At 62.7% G+C, this 22,237-nt stretch overlaps 1 protein-coding gene across 8 annotated transcripts in view; it reads left to right on the top strand.

The window, feature by feature from the left end:
* MEF2A (myocyte enhancer factor 2A) overlaps positions 1–21,118 on the top strand; it is a 95,091-nt gene extending 73,973 nt beyond the window's left edge. For 3 of the 8 annotated variants that reach the window (XM_048519687.1, XM_048519686.1, XM_048519688.1), the window contains exons 7-11: positions 9,424–9,614; positions 11,697–11,741; positions 15,409–15,535; positions 16,515–16,641; positions 17,208–21,118. In XM_048519687.1, coding sequence (XP_048375644.1) covers positions 9,424–9,614; positions 11,697–11,741; positions 15,409–15,535; positions 16,515–16,641; positions 17,208–17,553 — 836 coding nt within the window. In that variant the 3' untranslated portion in view covers positions 17,554–21,118. The remainder of the gene's footprint in view (positions 1–9,423; positions 9,615–11,696; positions 11,742–15,408; positions 15,536–16,514; positions 16,642–17,207) is intronic. The other 5 variants (XM_048519692.1, XM_048519693.1, XM_048519694.1 and 2 more) reach the window with 2 other exon arrangements.
* The last annotated feature ends 1,119 nt before the right edge of the window (positions 21,119–22,237 follow it).

Here is a 22,237-nt window from a genome sequence, read left to right as displayed (position 1 = left end):
CCCCCCCCCCCCACCCCCCCCCCCCCCCACCCCCCCCCCCCCCCACCCCCCCCCCCCCCCACCCCCCCCCCCCCCCACCCCCCCCCCCCCCCACCCCCCCCCCCCCCCACCCCCCCCCCCCCCCACCCCCCCCCCCCCCCACCCCCCCCCCCCCCCACCCCCCCCCCCCCCCACCCCCCCCCCCCCCCACCCCCCCCCCCCCCCACCCCCCCCCCCCCCCACCCCCCCCCCCCCCCACCCCCCCCCCCCCCCACCCCCCCCCCCCCCCACCCCCCCCCCCCCCCACCCCCCCCCCCCCCCACCCCCCCCCCCCCCCACCCCCCCCCCCCCCCACCCCCCCCCCCCCCCACCCCCCCCCCCCCCCACCCCCCCCCCCCCCCACCCCCCCCCCCCCCCACCCCCCCCCCCCCCCACCCCCCCCCCCCCCCACCCCCCCCCCCCCCCACCCCCCCCCCCCCCCACCCCCCCCCCCCCCCACCCCCCCCCCCCCCCACCCCCCCCCCCCCCCACCCCCCCCCCCCCCCACCCCCCCCCCCCCCCACCCCCCCCCCCCCCCACCCCCCCCCCCCCCCACCCCCCCCCCCCCCCACCCCCCCCCCCCCCCACCCCCCCCCCCCCCCACCCCCCCCCCCCCCCACCCCCCCCCCCCCCCACCCCCCCCCCCCCCCACCCCCCCCCCCCCCCACCCCCCCCCCCCCCCACCCCCCCCCCCCCCCACCCCCCCCCCCCCCCACCCCCCCCCCCCCCCACCCCCCCCCCCCCCCACCCCCCCCCCCCCCCACCCCCCCCCCCCCCCACCCCCCCCCCCCCCCACCCCCCCCCCCCCCCACCCCCCCCCCCCCCCACCCCCCCCCCCCCCCACCCCCCCCCCCCCCCACCCCCCCCCCCCCCCACCCCCCCCCCCCCCCACCCCCCCCCCCCCCCACCCCCCCCCCCCCCCACCCCCCCCCCCCCCCACCCCCCCCCCCCCCCACCCCCCCCCCCCCCCACCCCCCCCCCCCCCCACCCCCCCCCCCCCCCACCCCCCCCCCCCCCCACCCCCCCCCCCCCCCACCCCCCCCCCCCCCCACCCCCCCCCCCCCCCACCCCCCCCCCCCCCCACCCCCCCCCCCCCCCACCCCCCCCCCCCCCCACCCCCCCCCCCCCCCACCCCCCCCCCCCCCCACCCCCCCCCCCCCCCACCCCCCCCCCCCCCCACCCCCCCCCCCCCCCACCCCCCCCCCCCCCCACCCCCCCCCCCCCCCACCCCCCCCCCCCCCCACCCCCCCCCCCCCCCACCCCCCCCCCCCCCCACCCCCCCCCCCCCCCACCCCCCCCCCCCCCCACCCCCCCCCCCCCCCACCCCCCCCCCCCCCCACCCCCCCCCCCCCCCACCCCCCCCCCCCCCCACCCCCCCCCCCCCCCACCCCCCCCCCCCCCCACCCCCCCCCCCCCCCACCCCCCCCCCCCCCCACCCCCCCCCCCCCCCACCCCCCCCCCCCCCCACCCCCCCCCCCCCCCACCCCCCCCCCCCCCCACCCCCCCCCCCCCCCACCCCCCCCCCCCCCCACCCCCCCCCCCCCCCACCCCCCCCCCCCCCCACCCCCCCCCCCCCCCACCCCCCCCCCCCCCCACCCCCCCCCCCCCCCACCCCCCCCCCCCCCCACCCCCCCCCCCCCCCACCCCCCCCCCCCCCCACCCCCCCCCCCCCCCACCCCCCCCCCCCCCCACCCCCCCCCCCCCCCACCCCCCCCCCCCCCCACCCCCCCCCCCCCCCACCCCCCCCCCCCCCCACCCCCCCCCCCCCCCACCCCCCCCCCCCCCCACCCCCCCCCCCCCCCACCCCCCCCCCCCCCCACCCCCCCCCCCCCCCACCCCCCCCCCCCCCCACCCCCCCCCCCCCCCACCCCCCCCCCCCCCCACCCCCCCCCCCCCCCACCCCCCCCCCCCCCCACCCCCCCCCCCCCCCACCCCCCCCCCCCCCCACCCCCCCCCCCCCCCACCCCCCCCCCCCCCCACCCCCCCCCCCCCCCACCCCCCCCCCCCCCCACCCCCCCCCCCCCCCACCCCCCCCCCCCCCCACCCCCCCCCCCCCCCACCCCCCCCCCCCCCCACCCCCCCCCCCCCCCACCCCCCCCCCCCCCCACCCCCCCCCCCCCCCACCCCCCCCCCCCCCCACCCCCCCCCCCCCCCACCCCCCCCCCCCCCCACCCCCCCCCCCCCCCACCCCCCCCCCCCCCCACCCCCCCCCCCCCCCACCCCCCCCCCCCCCCACCCCCCCCCCCCCCCACCCCCCCCCCCCCCCACCCCCCCCCCCCCCCACCCCCCCCCCCCCCCACCCCCCCCCCCCCCCACCCCCCCCCCCCCCCACCCCCCCCCCCCCCCACCCCCCCCCCCCCCCACCCCCCCCCCCCCCCACCCCCCCCCCCCCCCACCCCCCCCCCCCCCCACCCCCCCCCCCCCCCACCCCCCCCCCCCCCCACCCCCCCCCCCCCCCACCCCCCCCCCCCCCCACCCCCCCCCCCCCCCACCCCCCCCCCCCCCCACCCCCCCCCCCCCCCACCCCCCCCCCCCCCCACCCCCCCCCCCCCCCACCCCCCCCCCCCCCCACCCCCCCCCCCCCCCACCCCCCCCCCCCCCCACCCCCCCCCCCCCCCACCCCCCCCCCCCCCCACCCCCCCCCCCCCCCACCCCCCCCCCCCCCCACCCCCCCCCCCCCCCACCCCCCCCCCCCCCCACCCCCCCCCCCCCCCACCCCCCCCCCCCCCCACCCCCCCCCCCCCCCACCCCCCCCCCCCCCCACCCCCCCCCCCCCCCACCCCCCCCCCCCCCCACCCCCCCCCCCCCCCACCCCCCCCCCCCCCCACCCCCCCCCCCCCCCACCCCCCCCCCCCCCCACCCCCCCCCCCCCCCACCCCCCCCCCCCCCCACCCCCCCCCCCCCCCACCCCCCCCCCCCCCCACCCCCCCCCCCCCCCACCCCCCCCCCCCCCCACCCCCCCCCCCCCCCACCCCCCCCCCCCCCCACCCCCCCCCCCCCCCACCCCCCCCCCCCCCCACCCCCCCCCCCCCCCACCCCCCCCCCCCCCCACCCCCCCCCCCCCCCACCCCCCCCCCCCCCCACCCCCCCCCCCCCCCACCCCCCCCCCCCCCCACCCCCCCCCCCCCCCACCCCCCCCCCCCCCCACCCCCCCCCCCCCCCACCCCCCCCCCCCCCCACCCCCCCCCCCCCCCACCCCCCCCCCCCCCCACCCCCCCCCCCCCCCACCCCCCCCCCCCCCCACCCCCCCCCCCCCCCACCCCCCCCCCCCCCCACCCCCCCCCCCCCCCACCCCCCCCCCCCCCCACCCCCCCCCCCCCCCACCCCCCCCCCCCCCCACCCCCCCCCCCCCCCACCCCCCCCCCCCCCCACCCCCCCCCCCCCCCACCCCCCCCCCCCCCCACCCCCCCCCCCCCCCACCCCCCCCCCCCCCCACCCCCCCCCCCCCCCACCCCCCCCCCCCCCCACCCCCCCCCCCCCCCACCCCCCCCCCCCCCCACCCCCCCCCCCCCCCACCCCCCCCCCCCCCCACCCCCCCCCCCCCCCACCCCCCCCCCCCCCCACCCCCCCCCCCCCCCACCCCCCCCCCCCCCCACCCCCCCCCCCCCCCACCCCCCCCCCCCCCCACCCCCCCCCCCCCCCACCCCCCCCCCCCCCCACCCCCCCCCCCCCCCACCCCCCCCCCCCCCCACCCCCCCCCCCCCCCACCCCCCCCCCCCCCCACCCCCCCCCCCCCCCACCCCCCCCCCCCCCCACCCCCCCCCCCCCCCACCCCCCCCCCCCCCCACCCCCCCCCCCCCCCACCCCCCCCCCCCCCCACCCCCCCCCCCCCCCACCCCCCCCCCCCCCCACCCCCCCCCCCCCCCACCCCCCCCCCCCCCCACCCCCCCCCCCCCCCACCCCCCCCCCCCCCCACCCCCCCCCCCCCCCACCCCCCCCCCCCCCCACCCCCCCCCCCCCCCACCCCCCCCCCCCCCCACCCCCCCCCCCCCCCACCCCCCCCCCCCCCCACCCCCCCCCCCCCCCACCCCCCCCCCCCCCCACCCCCCCCCCCCCCCACCCCCCCCCCCCCCCACCCCCCCCCCCCCCCACCCCCCCCCCCCCCCACCCCCCCCCCCCCCCACCCCCCCCCCCCCCCACCCCCCCCCCCCCCCACCCCCCCCCCCCCCCACCCCCCCCCCCCCCCACCCCCCCCCCCCCCCACCCCCCCCCCCCCCCACCCCCCCCCCCCCCCACCCCCCCCCCCCCCCACCCCCCCCCCCCCCCACCCCCCCCCCCCCCCACCCCCCCCCCCCCCCACCCCCCCCCCCCCCCACCCCCCCCCCCCCCCACCCCCCCCCCCCCCCACCCCCCCCCCCCCCCACCCCCCCCCCCCCCCACCCCCCCCCCCCCCCACCCCCCCCCCCCCCCACCCCCCCCCCCCCCCACCCCCCCCCCCCCCCACCCCCCCCCCCCCCCACCCCCCCCCCCCCCCACCCCCCCCCCCCCCCACCCCCCCCCCCCCCCACCCCCCCCCCCCCCCACCCCCCCCCCCCCCCACCCCCCCCCCCCCCCACCCCCCCCCCCCCCCACCCCCCCCCCCCCCCACCCCCCCCCCCCCCCACCCCCCCCCCCCCCCACCCCCCCCCCCCCCCACCCCCCCCCCCCCCCACCCCCCCCCCCCCCCACCCCCCCCCCCCCCCACCCCCCCCCCCCCCCACCCCCCCCCCCCCCCACCCCCCCCCCCCCCCACCCCCCCCCCCCCCCACCCCCCCCCCCCCCCACCCCCCCCCCCCCCCACCCCCCCCCCCCCCCACCCCCCCCCCCCCCCACCCCCCCCCCCCCCCACCCCCCCCCCCCCCCACCCCCCCCCCCCCCCACCCCCCCCCCCCCCCACCCCCCCCCCCCCCCACCCCCCCCCCCCCCCACCCCCCCCCCCCCCCACCCCCCCCCCCCCCCACCCCCCCCCCCCCCCACCCCCCCCCCCCCCCACCCCCCCCCCCCCCCACCCCCCCCCCCCCCCACCCCCCCCCCCCCCCACCCCCCCCCCCCCCCACCCCCCCCCCCCCCCACCCCCCCCCCCCCCCACCCCCCCCCCCCCCCACCCCCCCCCCCCCCCACCCCCCCCCCCCCCCACCCCCCCCCCCCCCCACCCCCCCCCCCCCCCACCCCCCCCCCCCCCCACCCCCCCCCCCCCCCACCCCCCCCCCCCCCCACCCCCCCCCCCCCCCACCCCCCCCCCCCCCCACCCCCCCCCCCCCCCACCCCCCCCCCCCCCCACCCCCCCCCCCCCCCACCCCCCCCCCCCCCCACCCCCCCCCCCCCCCACCCCCCCCCCCCCCCACCCCCCCCCCCCCCCACCCCCCCCCCCCCCCACCCCCCCCCCCCCCCACCCCCCCCCCCCCCCACCCCCCCCCCCCCCCACCCCCCCCCCCCCCCACCCCCCCCCCCCCCCACCCCCCCCCCCCCCCACCCCCCCCCCCCCCCACCCCCCCCCCCCCCCACCCCCCCCCCCCCCCACCCCCCCCCCCCCCCACCCCCCCCCCCCCCCACCCCCCCCCCCCCCCACCCCCCCCCCCCCCCACCCCCCCCCCCCCCCACCCCCCCCCCCCCCCACCCCCCCCCCCCCCCACCCCCCCCCCCCCCCACCCCCCCCCCCCCCCACCCCCCCCCCCCCCCACCCCCCCCCCCCCCCACCCCCCCCCCCCCCCACCCCCCCCCCCCCCCACCCCCCCCCCCCCCCACCCCCCCCCCCCCCCACCCCCCCCCCCCCCCACCCCCCCCCCCCCCCACCCCCCCCCCCCCCCACCCCCCCCCCCCCCCACCCCCCCCCCCCCCCACCCCCCCCCCCCCCCACCCCCCCCCCCCCCCACCCCCCCCCCCCCCCACCCCCCCCCCCCCCCACCCCCCCCCCCCCCCACCCCCCCCCCCCCCCACCCCCCCCCCCCCCCACCCCCCCCCCCCCCCACCCCCCCCCCCCCCCACCCCCCCCCCCCCCCACCCCCCCCCCCCCCCACCCCCCCCCCCCCCCACCCCCCCCCCCCCCCACCCCCCCCCCCCCCCACCCCCCCCCCCCCCCACCCCCCCCCCCCCCCACCCCCCCCCCCCCCCACCCCCCCCCCCCCCCACCCCCCCCCCCCCCCACCCCCCCCCCCCCCCACCCCCCCCCCCCCCCACCCCCCCCCCCCCCCACCCCCCCCCCCCCCCACCCCCCCCCCCCCCCACCCCCCCCCCCCCCCACCCCCCCCCCCCCCCACCCCCCCCCCCCCCCACCCCCCCCCCCCCCCACCCCCCCCCCCCCCCACCCCCCCCCCCCCCCACCCCCCCCCCCCCCCACCCCCCCCCCCCCCCACCCCCCCCCCCCCCCACCCCCCCCCCCCCCCACCCCCCCCCCCCCCCACCCCCCCCCCCCCCCACCCCCCCCCCCCCCCACCCCCCCCCCCCCCCACCCCCCCCCCCCCCCACCCCCCCCCCCCCCCACCCCCCCCCCCCCCCACCCCCCCCCCCCCCCACCCCCCCCCCCCCCCACCCCCCCCCCCCCCCACCCCCCCCCCCCCCCACCCCCCCCCCCCCCCACCCCCCCCCCCCCCCACCCCCCCCCCCCCCCACCCCCCCCCCCCCCCACCCCCCCCCCCCCCCACCCCCCCCCCCCCCCACCCCCCCCCCCCCCCACCCCCCCCCCCCCCCACCCCCCCCCCCCCCCACCCCCCCCCCCCCCCACCCCCCCCCCCCCCCACCCCCCCCCCCCCCCACCCCCCCCCCCCCCCACCCCCCCCCCCCCCCACCCCCCCCCCCCCCCACCCCCCCCCCCCCCCACCCCCCCCCCCCCCCACCCCCCCCCCCCCCCACCCCCCCCCCCCCCCACCCCCCCCCCCCCCCACCCCCCCCCCCCCCCACCCCCCCCCCCCCCCACCCCCCCCCCCCCCCACCCCCCCCCCCCCCCACCCCCCCCCCCCCCCACCCCCCCCCCCCCCCACCCCCCCCCCCCCCCACCCCCCCCCCCCCCCACCCCCCCCCCCCCCCACCCCCCCCCCCCCCCACCCCCCCCCCCCCCCACCCCCCCCCCCCCCCACCCCCCCCCCCCCCCACCCCCCCCCCCCCCCACCCCCCCCCCCCCCCACCCCCCCCCCCCCCCACCCCCCCCCCCCCCCACCCCCCCCCCCCCCCACCCCCCCCCCCCCCCACCCCCCCCCCCCCCCACCCCCCCCCCCCCCCACCCCCCCCCCCCCCCACCCCCCCCCCCCCCCACCCCCCCCCCCCCCCACCCCCCCCCCCCCCCACCCCCCCCCCCCCCCACCCCCCCCCCCCCCCACCCCCCCCCCCCCCCACCCCCCCCCCCCCCCACCCCCCCCCCCCCCCACCCCCCCCCCCCCCCACCCCCCCCCCCCCCCACCCCCCCCCCCCCCCACCCCCCCCCCCCCCCACCCCCCCCCCCCCCCACCCCCCCCCCCCCCCACCCCCCCCCCCCCCCACCCCCCCCCCCCCCCACCCCCCCCCCCCCCCACCCCCCCCCCCCCCCACCCCCCCCCCCCCCCACCCCCCCCCCCCCCCACCCCCCCCCCCCCCCACCCCCCCCCCCCCCCACCCCCCCCCCCCCCCACCCCCCCCCCCCCCCACCCCCCCCCCCCCCCACCCCCCCCCCCCCCCACCCCCCCCCCCCCCCACCCCCCCCCCCCCCCACCCCCCCCCCCCCCCACCCCCCCCCCCCCCCACCCCCCCCCCCCCCCACCCCCCCCCCCCCCCACCCCCCCCCCCCCCCACCCCCCCCCCCCCCCACCCCCCCCCCCCCCCACCCCCCCCCCCCCCCACCCCCCCCCCCCCCCACCCCCCCCCCCCCCCACCCCCCCCCCCCCCCACCCCCCCCCCCCCCCACCCCCCCCCCCCCCCACCCCCCCCCCCCCCCACCCCCCCCCCCCCCCACCCCCCCCCCCCCCCACCCCCCCCCCCCCCCACCCCCCCCCCCCCCCACCCCCCCCCCCCCCCACCCCCCCCCCCCCCCACCCCCCCCCCCCCCCACCCCAGCTGGCATCTTCAGAGATCCTCTGAAGATGCCAGCCACAGATGCAGGCGAAACGTCAGGAGAGAATGCTGCTAGAACACGGCCATACAGCCCGGAAACCACACAGCACCCAACCCTATAAGTAATCAATTAATTTATACCTGCCAGAAAAAAATAGATGCGATCTTCATCTGACACCCCCCCACCCCAAAAAATGTAGAGTAACTTGATTTACTCTAGATTAAATAGTATCATATAATGGGCAGTTTAAAAAAAAGATGAGCAAGATCTTCTGGATAAATTTTACTGTATCTGCCCTGAATTTAAGAAGAAGAGTTGGATTTATATCCCCCCCTTTCTCTCCTGCAGGAGACTCAAAAGGGCTTACAATCTCCTTGCCCTTCCCCCCCTCACAACAAACACCGTGTGAGGTAGGTGGGGCTGAGAGAGCTCTGAAGAACTGTTACTAGTTCAAAGTCACCCAGCTGGCATGTGTTGGAGTGTACCGGCTAATCTGAATTCCCCAGATGCCTCCACAGCTCAGGCAGCAGAGCGAGGAATCAAACCCAGTTCCTCTAGATTAGAGTACATCTGCTCTTAACCACTACGCCACTGCTGCTCCTTACTTGCGGCATTGCTTGAAAATGGACAGTAGTATAGTAAATGAAGAGCGATTTCCCACTGGCGATTAATCTTGGGATAGTCACCCCAAATATCCAGGTTTCCTCGTGATCTCCCCACTGCGCTGAACCACAGAACATAGATCAGTCCCGTTTCTGGCGAACTCCTCACCCCCACCCCCCAAACGGGATTTTCCTGGACGTGCTTTTTTTCCTGGACCTTTTTGAAAAAACACTCCAATGGGAGCTAATAGAAGATGGGGGCTACACATTTGAGGGTCCATAACTTTGGCCCCCCTAAGTGAACCAAAATCTCTACTCAAATCTAAGTGGTATCATCAGGGGAGTATTCTACTGATACTACCTTAGGGTATTTTGTGAAGTTTGGTCTAGGGGGGTCCAGAGCATTATGGGCTCTCCTCAGCAGTGCCCCCATTGCTCTCCAATAGGAGCGGGATAGCCAGAGATGGGGCTGCTACACATTTGAGGGTCCATAACTTTGGCCCCCATGAACCAAACTTCACCAAATCCTGGGTGGTATCATCAGGGAGGGTCTCCTAAAGATTCTTGGAAATTTTGGTGCTGCTAGCTTTCTAACAATTGCACTCCCTGACAGTAGGCAATTCCCACCCCGGCAAGGGCAGGCCTAGACGTCTTCACTAGAAACATGCTGCAGTGAGGATGTTGGAACCTGGATGAAAAGGTGCCGATTGTTTTGAAACTTGGTCGTATCTAGATTACATTTTCAGTGGGAATTCGGCCGAAGTTAACATTTGCTCCTTTCTCTCCCCGCCCCTTTCACTATAGGAAATGGGTTTGTGAACTCGCGAGCTTCGCCGAGCCTTCTCGGCAGCACCGGCGGCGGGAACAATCTCAGCAAAGTGATGCCCACAAAATCTCCCCCTCCCCCTGGTGGGGGCAGCCTCAACATGAACAGCCGCAAGCCGGATCTCCGCGTTGTCATCCCTCCATCCAGCAAAGGCATGATGCCTCCCTTGGTGAGTTTTTAATTTCCTGATCTCTCTCTGAGTGTATTTTTTAAAGTGAGGTTTGCCCATTTGTGCAAACAGCAGTTTCTTCAAATTCATTTTGGATGCCTGTAACATGGCAAACCATGAAAACGTCCTCTCCCGTTATCTGTATAAGGTAATATTTGGACTTGGTAATTCCTGCAGTTATTTACACACAGGATCAGTTGTGTAGCTACCGCTGGGGGAGGGGGGGGGCGTGCCCTGGACATGCTCCATTGGCGTCATGTGGGAGGCAAAAAATTGCCTCCATATCCCACCTTGCCTCACCCCCCCAGGCCTGGCAGAAGCCCGGAGCAGCCTGGCGGATCCGCCCGGGGTGAGGGGGCGGCGCCATTTTTGCCCCAGAGGCCATTTGTCCCCTCTACACCTCTGCACGGAATCCCTCTTACCATGAATGTTGCATTTTAAGGCCCACTGAAATGGTGGGGGAGTTTCTCCATCGCCACTTCTCCCAGGGAACAGAGTCCTCTCTGGCAAAAAGGAGGGCATGGAGCAGGTCTTTCTGTGGCCATGTTTATGGGAACGATCACATGTTTGCTTGTTTTTCTCCTGCTCCATTCAAGAGATCTTGGTGAACTCTAGCCAACGCATCCTGTGACATATTTCTGTGCCAGTTACATCCTGTGTGAATTGTTCTTGGGTGGCCTTTCCTGGATTCGCCCTGCCCTGGATGGCCTGGGCTAGCCCAGCCTCATGAGATCTTGGAAGCTCAGCCAGGTTCGCCTGGGCTAGTACTCGCAGGAGAGACACCAAAAAAGTCTAAGGTCACAACACAGAGTCAGGACATGGCGAATGCATCTCTGGTTGTCTAATGCCTTGAAAACCCTGTGGAGTTCCCATAGGTTGGCTACTACTTGAAGACCCTTTCCACCAGCCTTTCCTGTTATCTAGGGCTGTGTACTGTTTAACAAAAGTAAGGTTCTGCGACAAGAAGATCTTAAATTCACTCCTGGCACAAATTGCACAAATGTACTATGTTGTGTACATTTGAGTGCTTACTTTAACCAATTCCAGTGCTGCTAGTTGGCCTGAAGAATTCTGTAGGGCACTGGATCCTTTGGCACAAATAAATAAACCTCAATTTTTGCCCTGGAGAACTATCCCCTGCAAACCAGCCCTGTGATTTAGTGTTCAATGTGTTGCTTTAGTACAGCCAAAGAGGTTTTAACCTCCACGTGACTGTTAAAATAGTGCCTTCCTCACAGGTGGGTCTGAGCGACTGCCACAGCTCAACGCTGGTTCATCCCCCGTCTAGCTTCTGAGATAGCATCCGGTATTGCCACGGGCTTTCAGGCTTTGTTCTTGAGAAATAGAGTTTTAGTGGAAACTGAGATTCCAAGACTGTAGGGGGGCTTGATGGCAGGCTTCCATCTTTGAGCCTTCTGGCTCTGCCAGTTGTCAGGGTGTGAAGCACAACTCTGCAGTGCGGAAAGGCTGTTTCTCCACGCATTCCCTTCCCTCCCGAGTAAATGAATTGCCAGTGCACAACCAAGGCTACCAGGCACACCTCTGCATTTTTGTTCCCAAACACATCTGGCAGCTGTGGGCTTCCAAAAATAGTTTTAACAGAACTAGTATTGCTCCGTCTAAATCAGGATTTCTGTGGTCAAGATCAGTTTTCTCTTTGATCGCTGTAATATAGTGCATGGGCCTTCATGGTTAGTGTCAGTAAGCAGGGTTTTTTTGGGTGTCAAACTGAAGCCCAATGATACGTTAATCCAATTTGTTTTAGCTACCTAAAATTCTCATTATTGTTGTAATTTTTACCTATGTGTATTATTTTTAACAGAAGAGTCTGTATTGTGCTTTGTAGGGCTTATGTATTTTCTGTTGGCCTAAGACCATAATGAATCTGAATCTGGGGGGTCTAACCGTCCAAAGTGCAGAAGCCTTCACAGTTGCGCATGCTTGCTGAATTGCGCTGTAAACTCAAAACGCTCGTCTCCTAAATATAGCCAGCTTTTCAAACACAAACATGACTCGTTCATTCTTGAGCACCGTCCTATTCTTAGTAACTTTATTATTATCCCTCTTATTTGCTGAGGACAGTCGGAGGAGGATGAATTGGAGTTGGTGAGTCTGGGTTCCTACTTGGTATGAGACATCAGAATCTGGAAAGCTTTCATCTTAAACTTGTGGTTATAAATTCGACCAACGTTCCCTTTGCTGCAGGCAAAAAAATCCCCGCAACCCATGTTGGTTTATTGCAATCTTCCACATCAATCTGTAAAACGCATAATAATTACCACCCCCACCCTTCGGGGAAAAAAACCAGCTAAAATTTATTGTGGACTAACGCTGATAAGGGAACATTGGATCGGGGCCTCAAACAGCAACTCTCTGTACAAAGGGGAACTTGGAATCTTTCTTCTTTCTATTGCCTCTCAAATAACACAGAGAAGGGACTTCACTCACTAAGTTCCGCAAATTGTATCTCAGATCCTGTGCTGCTGCTTCCCTTCTTGAAGATTACATCATTCCGGGTGAGATCACCGTTCTAGGGTTGAAGTTAATTTCATGCTCTGAAAGAGAAGCAAACCACAAGGGGGTTCCCTGTTTACCAAAAGAAAACCAAGATTGCATGCTACATTTTTTCCCCCTACTGGAAAAGGAAATTATATGAGCCTTTGAAAAGACCTTTCTCCCAATATTTTACATCATCTTAGCCAGAGGCAACACACAAAGCTTGCCTTTTTAAGACATCCTTATTCCCATGATTGTATTGTTCAGCAGCACTGGTAGCTTTTTCCCCCCTTTCAAAAAGAACAGTTGTGTGGCCAGCTGTGTCAAAACGAGAAATCTGATTTTGTTTAAAAAAAATTTAAGTGATTCTGTTATTTCACTTTATTTTTGGCACAGACATGTTGCTGATATGGGGCTCTCGTTGCATGGAAAAGCATGAGGTTGCCGTGTTTTGTTTTTGTTTGGTGAATGCGTGTTTTGTGTCAGGAAAAGAAAGTGAAAATTGAAAGTTTATCTGTACAAGATGCAATGGAGGTTATCGGCGAACTGATTCTGCACACACCTGTATATTAACTACTGGTGATTATTCAAAGCCCTGTACTACAACGCACCTGAGTTCAGCTTCCTAAGGGAAAAATATCTTTTCCCTAGGAAAACACTTAGCAGAATTTTGCTAACCAAGTCATTGTTATGTATTGGGTTCGTATTTTCTTGCAGCATTTTGTACCTAGGTTGCTAGACCTTTTAGTTGAATAACAGAAATTCCTTGAGGCTATAAATATAGGTCCTGTTTATGTGAACTTATAGCTCTAGGACTTGGGTCATATCAATATTTAACTTCTCTCATGTTCACAACTGAATTAGGTCCTAATTATTCCCTTTATAGATAGGAAGCCAAAGGTAACACATCAGTCTTTGGATAAGCTGTGATTTGAACCCAGGTCCCACTCCAGTTTTGTGACACATCAGCCAGTCTTCTGATTAGCTATGATTTGAATCCAGGTCCCACTCCAATTTTATCCCAGTGGCTTATGTGAGCTGGTTATTTATCCCCCACCCCCAAAAATACACATCCCGGGTTGGAAATCCCTGTTTCTTAGGCATGTCATGAAAGTTAATAAGAGGATGTTTCTCGTATTGATTTGATGCATTTTTCGTACGATGGCGGCTGTCTTGTTGAAACCTCGTGTTTCACATCCTAACATCTCCGGAGCATGGGCTTTTGTGTGAAAGGATTGATTTTCTTAATAGGTAGTGTGGAGTTTCTAGCTAAGGCAGCTAAGGCAGCTGTTATTGTGTGGGGTCACGTTGAGAGGAATCCGCCTGCCATGCCCCAGGGAATCCACGGTTTCCTTGCCTGTGTACAGTAGAAATAAATGTGCAGCTGCGATGCAGGGGCTCTGTGTCTGCAATCTGCATATGGCCAAAAAGAAGCTCATGAGTCCACTTTCCTGCTTAAATCTTCAAACCCGTAAAGGTGTAATACGCCAAAGGTATTACAGTCTCCCTAGATGAAGACAAAGAGTTATTCCTAGCTAGGATTTTATAAGAGCAGACTGCCCTCTGGTGGCAGGACGGGTTCCTGCCAGGGAATTGTGGCTCTCCCTCAAAAAACAAGGAACTGGGTCAGACGTTCATCAGCAGAATCGAAGCAAACCAGCTCAAGCGGAACTGCTGTCCTCACACCTGTACCCCAATCAGTCGCCCCATTCCCCTCCCACTCCACTTCCTTTGTTGCCCAAGGTCTGTGTTGCTTCTTCAACAGATATCCCCTCTCCACTGTATCAGAAGCATATTTTGGGGGAGGGAGGGAGAGAGGCTGAAGTTGGCATAACTAGATGAAGGGAGTGTACACGCTCCAGGCCCTGCAGTCCTTGGACAGCTCTTTGTCATCCTTCCCTCCCCCCGGAGAAAGTGATTGCAGGACAGCCCGGCATCTCTTTGAATTTTGATATTCTGGGAGGCTTTCGATCCCTTCCTGGGTTTAATGTATTGTCGAAGGCTTTCACGGCCGGAATCACTGGGGTGCTGTGTGATTTCCGGGCTGTATGGCGTGTTCTAGCAGCATTCTCTCCTGATGCTTTGCCTGCATCTGTAGCTGGCATCTTCAGAGGATCTGATAGTAGGAAAGGAAAGGAAAGGAAGGCCAATACGAGAAACATCCTCTTATTTGGGCAGTGACTCCCCCTGATGTCACTGCCCGAATAAGGAGCTCCCTCTGCCTCCCAGGGTTTGAGGAAGCCCAGCCAGCCAGGGTGCCTCAGGGTTCCCCCTTCACCCTCAATTAGGGCAGCAACAAGCGGCTTCCGGGGGGCAGGGAGGTTGTCCCAGCCCCAGCCTCCTTGTGATTAATAGAAAATGGTGATTCGCGTGTAAGTCAAGGGGGCTTTTCTCAGCCTTTAAACGGGACTGAAAAACTCGGCTTATACGCGAGTATATACGGTACTCCACTTGCTTTCCTTTCCTACTATCAGGTCCTCTGAAGATGCCAGCCACAGATGCAAGCGAAATGTCAGGAGAGAATGCTGCTAGAACACGGCCATACAGCCTGGAAACCACACAGTACCCCTTCCTGGGTTGCAAGGGTGAACTCCCTGCAAATGGCTTGCATTTTGTCAGCCATGTTGAGTCTTTAAAACTCCGAGCTCACATTAGCAAAACAAAAAACCCTCCCCAGCAGATCCTGATGTTGACTTGCAATAGCACTGGGATATCATCTATAGCAGGGGTGTCCAACTGTGGCGCTTCAGATGTTCATGGACTACAATTCCCATCAGCCAATTGGCCATGCCAGCAAGGGCTGGTGGGAATTTTAGTCCATGAACATTGAAGCGTCAGAGTTGGACACCTCTGATCTATAGGATCCCCAGTCTTTGACTTGCTCTTTCCATAAGGGGTATCTCTGAGAAGTGCTTGAGATGTGCAAACCTCTCCTTTCAGGGTGCTTGGATTAAAAAAACACACCAAACAGGATGTACGTGTTAGTCCTCTTAAGCTTTTTGAAGGCAGGTGACAATTCCCATTTTGTAGAGCTGTCAAGTGGGGCTCACTGTAACTTGCCTGAGGATAGACACCACGTTCCTTCCTTAGCAGAGCCCAGTATTCCGTGGCGGAACAGTGGCAGCCCACAAGTGTGCTAACGTTTTCCTTCTCCCAGTAATATGGATGTGCATCCTGTAAACTCTGTATGCAAATCCGTCATAAAGGATAAGAGTTCTCCAAACTCTGCGCTTTATTTTAGCTGTTTTGTTTATCGTTGCTCATGTCTGATATCTGTTTTGCATGTGAATCGTTCTAGAACACGCAGCGATTAAGCAGTTCACAGTCGTCACAGCCTCTTGCCACGCCGGTTGTGTCGGTGACGACACCAAGCTTGCCGCCACAGGGATTGGTTTATTCTGCCATGCCAACAGCATACAATACAGGTAAGCATTGCACGTGCTGTTCAGTGGTTATGAGCAGCAGACTCTAATCTAGAGAACCGGGTTTGATTCTTTACTCTCCCACATAAGTGACTGACTCTTATCTGGTGAATTGGATTTGTTTCCTCACTCCTCCACATGAAGCCTGCTGGGTGACCTTGGGCCAGTCACAGTTCTCACAGAACTCTCTCTCAGCCCATTCTGATAGTCTTTGCTGGCAGATGGCAATGGCAAAGGAGGATGGATACATCTTATGGAAGGAATTCCATAATGTTGGTGCCATGACCCAGCAGGCCCTGTTTTTGGTTGCTACCCATCTAGCATTCAATGGTAGGGCATTCAGAGAAGGACTGCTGAAGAATTGCATTGAAGGCAGGTGGAAGGAGACTCAAGGTGGCCTACACACTCCTTTCCCTTCCTCTCCTCACAACAGACACCTTATGAGGTAGACAGGGCTGAGAGAGTTCTGAAGAACTATGACTAGCCCAAGGTCACTCAGCAGGAATGTAGGAGTGCAGAAACACACCTGGTTCACCAGATAATCCTCTGCCACTCAGGTGGAGGAGTGGGGAAACAAACCCGGTTCTCCAGATTAGAATCCACCTGTTTTTAACCACTACACCACTCTGGAGGAGAAGTTTGGATTTATATCCCACCTTTCTCTCCTGTAAGGAGACTCAAGGTGGCTTACAAACTCCTCTCCCTTCCTCTGCCCTTAACAGACTATGAGGCAGGTGGGATGAAGGAAGTTCAAAGAGGACTTTGACTAACCCAAGGTTACAAGCCAAAAAACAGTAAAAAACCAAATTGAGGTGAAAACTACGGAATCACCATAGGGACATCTTTGAGTACCTGACCTCGAGACAGTTCTAGTGACGATCAGCCACTATGTCTCCTATTGGAATGCAGATCTTATAACCTTGTGATTAACGTCGTATTAAATACCTCCTTTCTCCTCTTCCCCACCCCCTTCCCTTTCCAGATTACTCCCTGACTAGCGCAGACCTGTCGGCTCTGCAGGGATTTAACTCTCCAGGAATGCTGTCATTAGGGCAAGTATCTGCCTGGCAACAGCATCATCTAGGGCAGGCGGCCCTCAGCTCTCTTGTGTAAGTAAGCATGCCAAAAAAACACACACACATCAACCCTCTGAGGATTAGCATCCATGGCTGAGTTGCATCCCGCCGGCACCCCCACTTAGCCAATCGACTGTGTTCAAGCTTGACCTTTGCTGGATTGGGTGGAGCATTCTTTTGAACTTTTGGTGGATTGACAGATGTGGGCGGTTTTCTCACTGAGGCACTGGGTTTATTACTTTCAAGCAGTTATTGTTATTATTATTTAATGCTGTGTAATATCACAGCTGCCAGTTCTCTAGCTGGTTGTTGGCTTTATCGTTACAATTGGAGCCTCACCAGAGTGTTGTGAATGTGTAGCAGTCGTCGTCTTTTGGGGGAAGCAGGGTATGTTTGGATCTGCGAGTGCCACAGTGTTGGTACTCAGTTTGGGTCCCCAGCTCTCTGTCCTTCCCTGGCTTCCAGTTCTGCATTCGCCACTGGAAATGCTAAATCCCGGTTTCCTCGACTGTCGGGTTGAAGGGTTCTTGTGTTCCACCCTTGGACTACTTGCTAACTGTTCTTTCTCCCTTCCCTTCCCCCGTCTTGAATTTCCTTAGGGCCGGTGGCCAGTTATCTCAGGGTTCCAGTTTATCCATCAACACCAACCAAAACATCAACATCAAGTCCGAACCGATTTCACCACCTCGAGACCGCATGACCCCGTCCACGTTCCCCCAGCAGCAGCCGCCCCCGCAACAGGCGCAGCCGCAACAGGCGCGGCAGGAAATGGGCCGCTCTCCCATTGACAGTCTCAGCAGCTCCAGCAGTTCGTACGACGGCAGTGATCGGGAGGACCCAAGGAGCGATTTCCATTCCCCCAGCGGCCTGGGGAGACCCCCCAACTCAGAAGACAGAGAGAGCCCAACGGTGAAGCGCATGAGACTGGATGCGTGGGTGACATAAACTGCCCTGTTCTCCGCTCCATTTCCAGCTTTTGAGTTCTCCCGACGAACAGCCCTGACATATCTAAATGTATAAATAAGGACATGAAAGGAATATTTATATGTATATACATACATACATATATACATATATATCTTTGTATGCAGATATATGTGTGAGTGTGTGTAGCAAGACACAAAACTCAGCAGGCACTTAATAACAAACTCCACATGTAGCTGCAGAGGGCCTGTGATTCAATAAGAAAAAAATATATATATACAAGAAAAGATATATATATATTTAAAAAGAGAAGAATCCTCAAAGGTATTGGGCTAATCTGGCTGTTACCTGGGACTCATTCCTTGAGAATAATGTATCCTGTTTGCAAAAGAAACGTTGCACCCGTATATAATCCTACCAAATTAGAGGGCGGAGCCGCGGGGGCTCGCCTACCGTAGTTGTTCCCGTGTGTTGTTTCCAGACGCCGTACGGTTCTCTAGTCCACTTTGTAGCAGCAGAGCAGTAGGAAAAGAAAGCAATAGTGTACATAGAATGAACTTTATATTACCCAATCTAGCATGGGTCTCTCTCGCAGGGAGTGCATGGAGAAGGGCTGGCATTAGTTGAAATTAACCACACCCGTTTTTTGCACGTGCGGAAGAAAAAAGAAACTGAGGTCAACCATGATTTAAAAAGAAAAAACACAAATGAAGAAAGACAAAAAGATCTCGCATGAAATATTCAGAAGATATTAGCCTAGGAGATAAACCATAAAAGAGAAAGTTTTAATATATTAAGTTATAATTGGAATATGTTAAAAAAGGTTCCTTTTTTATGTTCCTCCTTGCCTTTTTTAAAAAGAAATGTAGAAAACCAGTTTTAGCCTCTGTCTATTTTTTATTAACGGAAACCATACCCTCCTTGAAGACTATATAGAAAATTATATACCGTACTTTTTGAACACATTCTGCTATGAATTATTTATATAAGCCAAAGCTGTATGGGGGGGCGGGGGGTTAGCCTTTTTTGTAGAGTATAGTTCTGATTTTTTTTTAAAACTCTGCTTGTTTTCGGGAGAGGAAGGAAAAAAAATACTTGCAGGCAGAATCTGGGGGGAAATTAAGCCATGAATACTTATTATTCTATATGTAAATTAAAAGTTGAGCCAAACTTTGTGTACATAGCATCTTAAATATATTATCACCTTTTGGTGTAAGTACCTATCTATGTATTGTACGTTCACCAGATTTTAAAAGTATATTTTTGTGGATTGACGCCAACTTGAAAAAAAGAAAAGAAAAAGAAAAGGCGAGGTCCTTATTAAGTAGAGTATTCACTGTTTAATATTTGCTATTTTGTTCAATATACTGTACTTCCTTTGGATTTTAAGTAATATCTGGATTTTTTGCCGAGGGTGTTTTAAAAAGGGGTTGTCCCCCCCTCCCCCTCACTGGTGGTGAATGTGTGCTGTTAAAACTGTAATCTTTTTTGTGCTGTATGGTAAAGCTTCATTATACATTTTATAAATATATATATACATATATGTGTATATATACATATATAAATATATGTATATAGATAGCAAAGTGATAACTCCACCCCATGTCGACACATACGCAAATCTGGAAAAAGGCATTGTAATATGTTCTTTCAAGATGTTATATTAAAGCTGCCTCGGGGGGTGGGGGGGGGCGGCAAAAACAATCCTGTTGCTCACGTTGAAGTAAGGGGAATATGCATCAGAGAAACAATTTATTTTTTCTGAAGTGGTGCGGAAGTTTCAAGACAAATCATACTCAATAAATGTTTCGATTTTTAGCACAATAATCTGCCCCCCCCCCCCCCAATGGCAGTGGTGCATTGGGTAGGGCTGATCCTTTAACCCGTATTGTTTGAACACTATGCTTGTGGAGGCCACAAAACTGAGGACTCCGTAAGCACGTATCCACATATGTTTTAAGCAGCATTGTTCTAATAAGTTGGTCTGTTAACATTTTTAATACATGCAACAGGGGCATTTGTCAAAGTAATAATACCTGAATCAACCCAGATGCTCCATTCCGTCTTGCAAGTGTTTGGCAAATTAGTAACACAGAACTGTCAAAGTCTGTGTGGGAAACTGGATAGAACCCATCCAAGGAGTGGGAAATAGTCAAGTTCAGAATGGCAGGTATTAAGCACTTGCCCGCGTAAACTCAGCGTTTCCTTTTGTGTAGTATGTAATGTAAAATCTTTAGCCCTGTTCACGTTTTAGTCAGTGCATGTACAACTCCTGCCTCTAAGTGCAGGTGCATATGTTTGTGAGAAAGAGCCAACGAGTTCCCTTTACAAACGAAACCGGGACCAGTACTTGGATAGATGTCGGTTTTAAGTCACGTGTTGAGCTGTACGTGCCTTGAATGTAATTTGAGATTTGATGCACGCAGAAAGAAATATCCCATGTACATGGATTGTGTTCGTGTTCACTGCAATTTGGAATAGAACTTGTGATTTCCAGGAATATGGTGATTTATTCATGAGGGCCACCAAGCTCAGGCTTCCCCTTTGTGGGACCAGGAATTTGACTCTGCTGTCTTTATAAGAAGGGTTTAGATTTCCCCCAGAATTAAATATCAGCTGTGTTTTCCCATTCCAGATCCTGTGATTCTGGAAACTATGAGGTGGGGATTGTTACTACTTAAAAACTGGGTTTAAAGAGGACCTAACTTTTTTATCCTTGCAGAATCTCTAGCTCTTAAAACGGAAACTTCTTTGGAAACGTTACAGTGGTGTGTAAACTCGTGGGGAGATCTGGAAGTTTGGGTGGAGGAGGATGGGATCTTTTCTGCCTGATTTTTTCCTTCATTGTGTGACTTTATTTTTAAATTGAATTAAATACCCAGCCATCTTTTAACGAAGAGGGTATTCCCAGTTTTACTTAGTTGGCATTCCCTTCCCACCTTATGTAAAAACTGTATAACATGGTGGGTTTTTCCTATTTGATAGTTGCCTTTGATTTAAAAAAAAAACCATACATGCGTAAGTCCCCTGGATGCATTTTTTCCATTACGATTCCTGAATGGATCAAGGAACTGAGATCGGGGGCCTCTGCGTCCCTCTTGCTGATGCAGAGCAGCAGAACATCCGAAAGTCAACCTCTCCTCCACTTCCTCAAACAGCCCCCCCTCCCGAAAACCAAATCACCACTTCATGGATCCATCTGATGCTCCAAAACGAGATTGTTTCTCTGTTGCTCTGTATGCACCCCACGTGAGCTGTACATTCGAATGGGAGTTCTTCATTTTCACATTTACTGTCTCATTTCTTGTGTGCCTTAACAAGATGGCTTTGTTGACTGTATCTTAATAAGTCTTTATTCCTATGCAGGTTTGTAAGAAGTTCCATCTCCCTTGAAAAACAAACAGAACATTTAACCTGATGGCTTGTGCTCCCCCCCCCCCCAATGTTTGACTCAAGCCAGCTAAGTGTTCACGAGTTCAGTCCTCAGATTGTTGAAGCTCAGCCCGTCTCCTCGGTCTGAGATCCGGCTCTGTCTTCGGTTGCTTCTGCCGTAGCAGTCATTGCATCATGAATGAAACACAGATTTGCAGTGTCCTACCAGAATAATCAATTTCCCGTATCAGGTGTTTTGCAAAATCATTTTTATACCCTACCTTATAGACCAGCCTTGTTGCAATGGTGTAATTGCAGCTGGGTCCTTTAGCAAGTGGGCGATCCAGTGGTTCTCCACTGCCTGTTGTTTGCGCCCTTTCATAATTACAATAGTTGCCGCTGAAAATCTAGTGTAAGCCAATCCTTAATAGACACAACGCCTTTTTAGGGTAGCATTATCAGCAGTGCCAGGGGAAACGATGAACGTCTAGCAATCTTTCTGAGCCCAGGTCTGCACCAAGCAACGGAAATTTGCACAATAAATCTGGTAAGGGTGGCCATTGCAACACCCCGAGGCCAGAATCCAAAGAATTGTTCCCCTGGCTCCATTTGCCTGGCAGGGATCCGGGCTTATTTTGAACGGTAACCCCCTGTTGTAGGAGAATGGGCAGTAGTAAGAGAGAAGGGAAGCCATTTGAAGCAATGGAAAGGCCCTCCTGTGGTGGGCACTCGTGCTCTTTTACCATAGCTCTTCAGCTGGCCTTCCTGTGGAAGTATCCCTTATTGAAATGAAAGAATCAGGCAGCACTTGGTGTACAGCCACTGGGCCCGTAACCCCTTAGGAAAAGGGAGCATGTGCTTGAAAGTGTTCCCATGGGTCATTCACTTAGCACCGTGATGGCGAACCTTTGGCACTCCAGATGTTATGGACTACAATTCCCATCAGCCCCTGCCAGCATGGCCTGATGGGAATTGTAGTCCATAACATCTGGAGTGCCAAAAATTCGCCACCACGGACCTAGCACATAAGAAAGGAGAGTGGCTTCCTGTGTGCAGGGAGGTTATAGGCAAGGGAATGTGTTTTGGTCCCTACAACCACCCCTCCGTAACAGCTGAGATGTGGTTTGCCTGTCAGGGAGCTACGTGACTTCATAGAATGAAGATATTCAAAGTATTTATATGCTTGTTTTTAAACCCCATCGAAACCTCTTGACAACTGGGGGGTGGGGGAAATATGGTGTAAATCAGATTTGATAGCGTGTTAAGGTTGCAGCTAGATCTCATCTTATGCAAATACGAGTTGCTGGTACTGACTCAATAGTTGCTTCTTCTA

This window comes from Sphaerodactylus townsendi, linkage group LG17 (genome assembly GCF_021028975.2).
Source record: "Sphaerodactylus townsendi isolate TG3544 linkage group LG17, MPM_Stown_v2.3, whole genome shotgun sequence".
Classification (NCBI taxonomy): Eukaryota; Metazoa; Chordata; class Lepidosauria; order Squamata; family Sphaerodactylidae; genus Sphaerodactylus; species Sphaerodactylus townsendi.
Note: the sequence above shows the minus strand (reverse complement) of the source record. Positions and strands in the feature narration are given on the sequence as shown.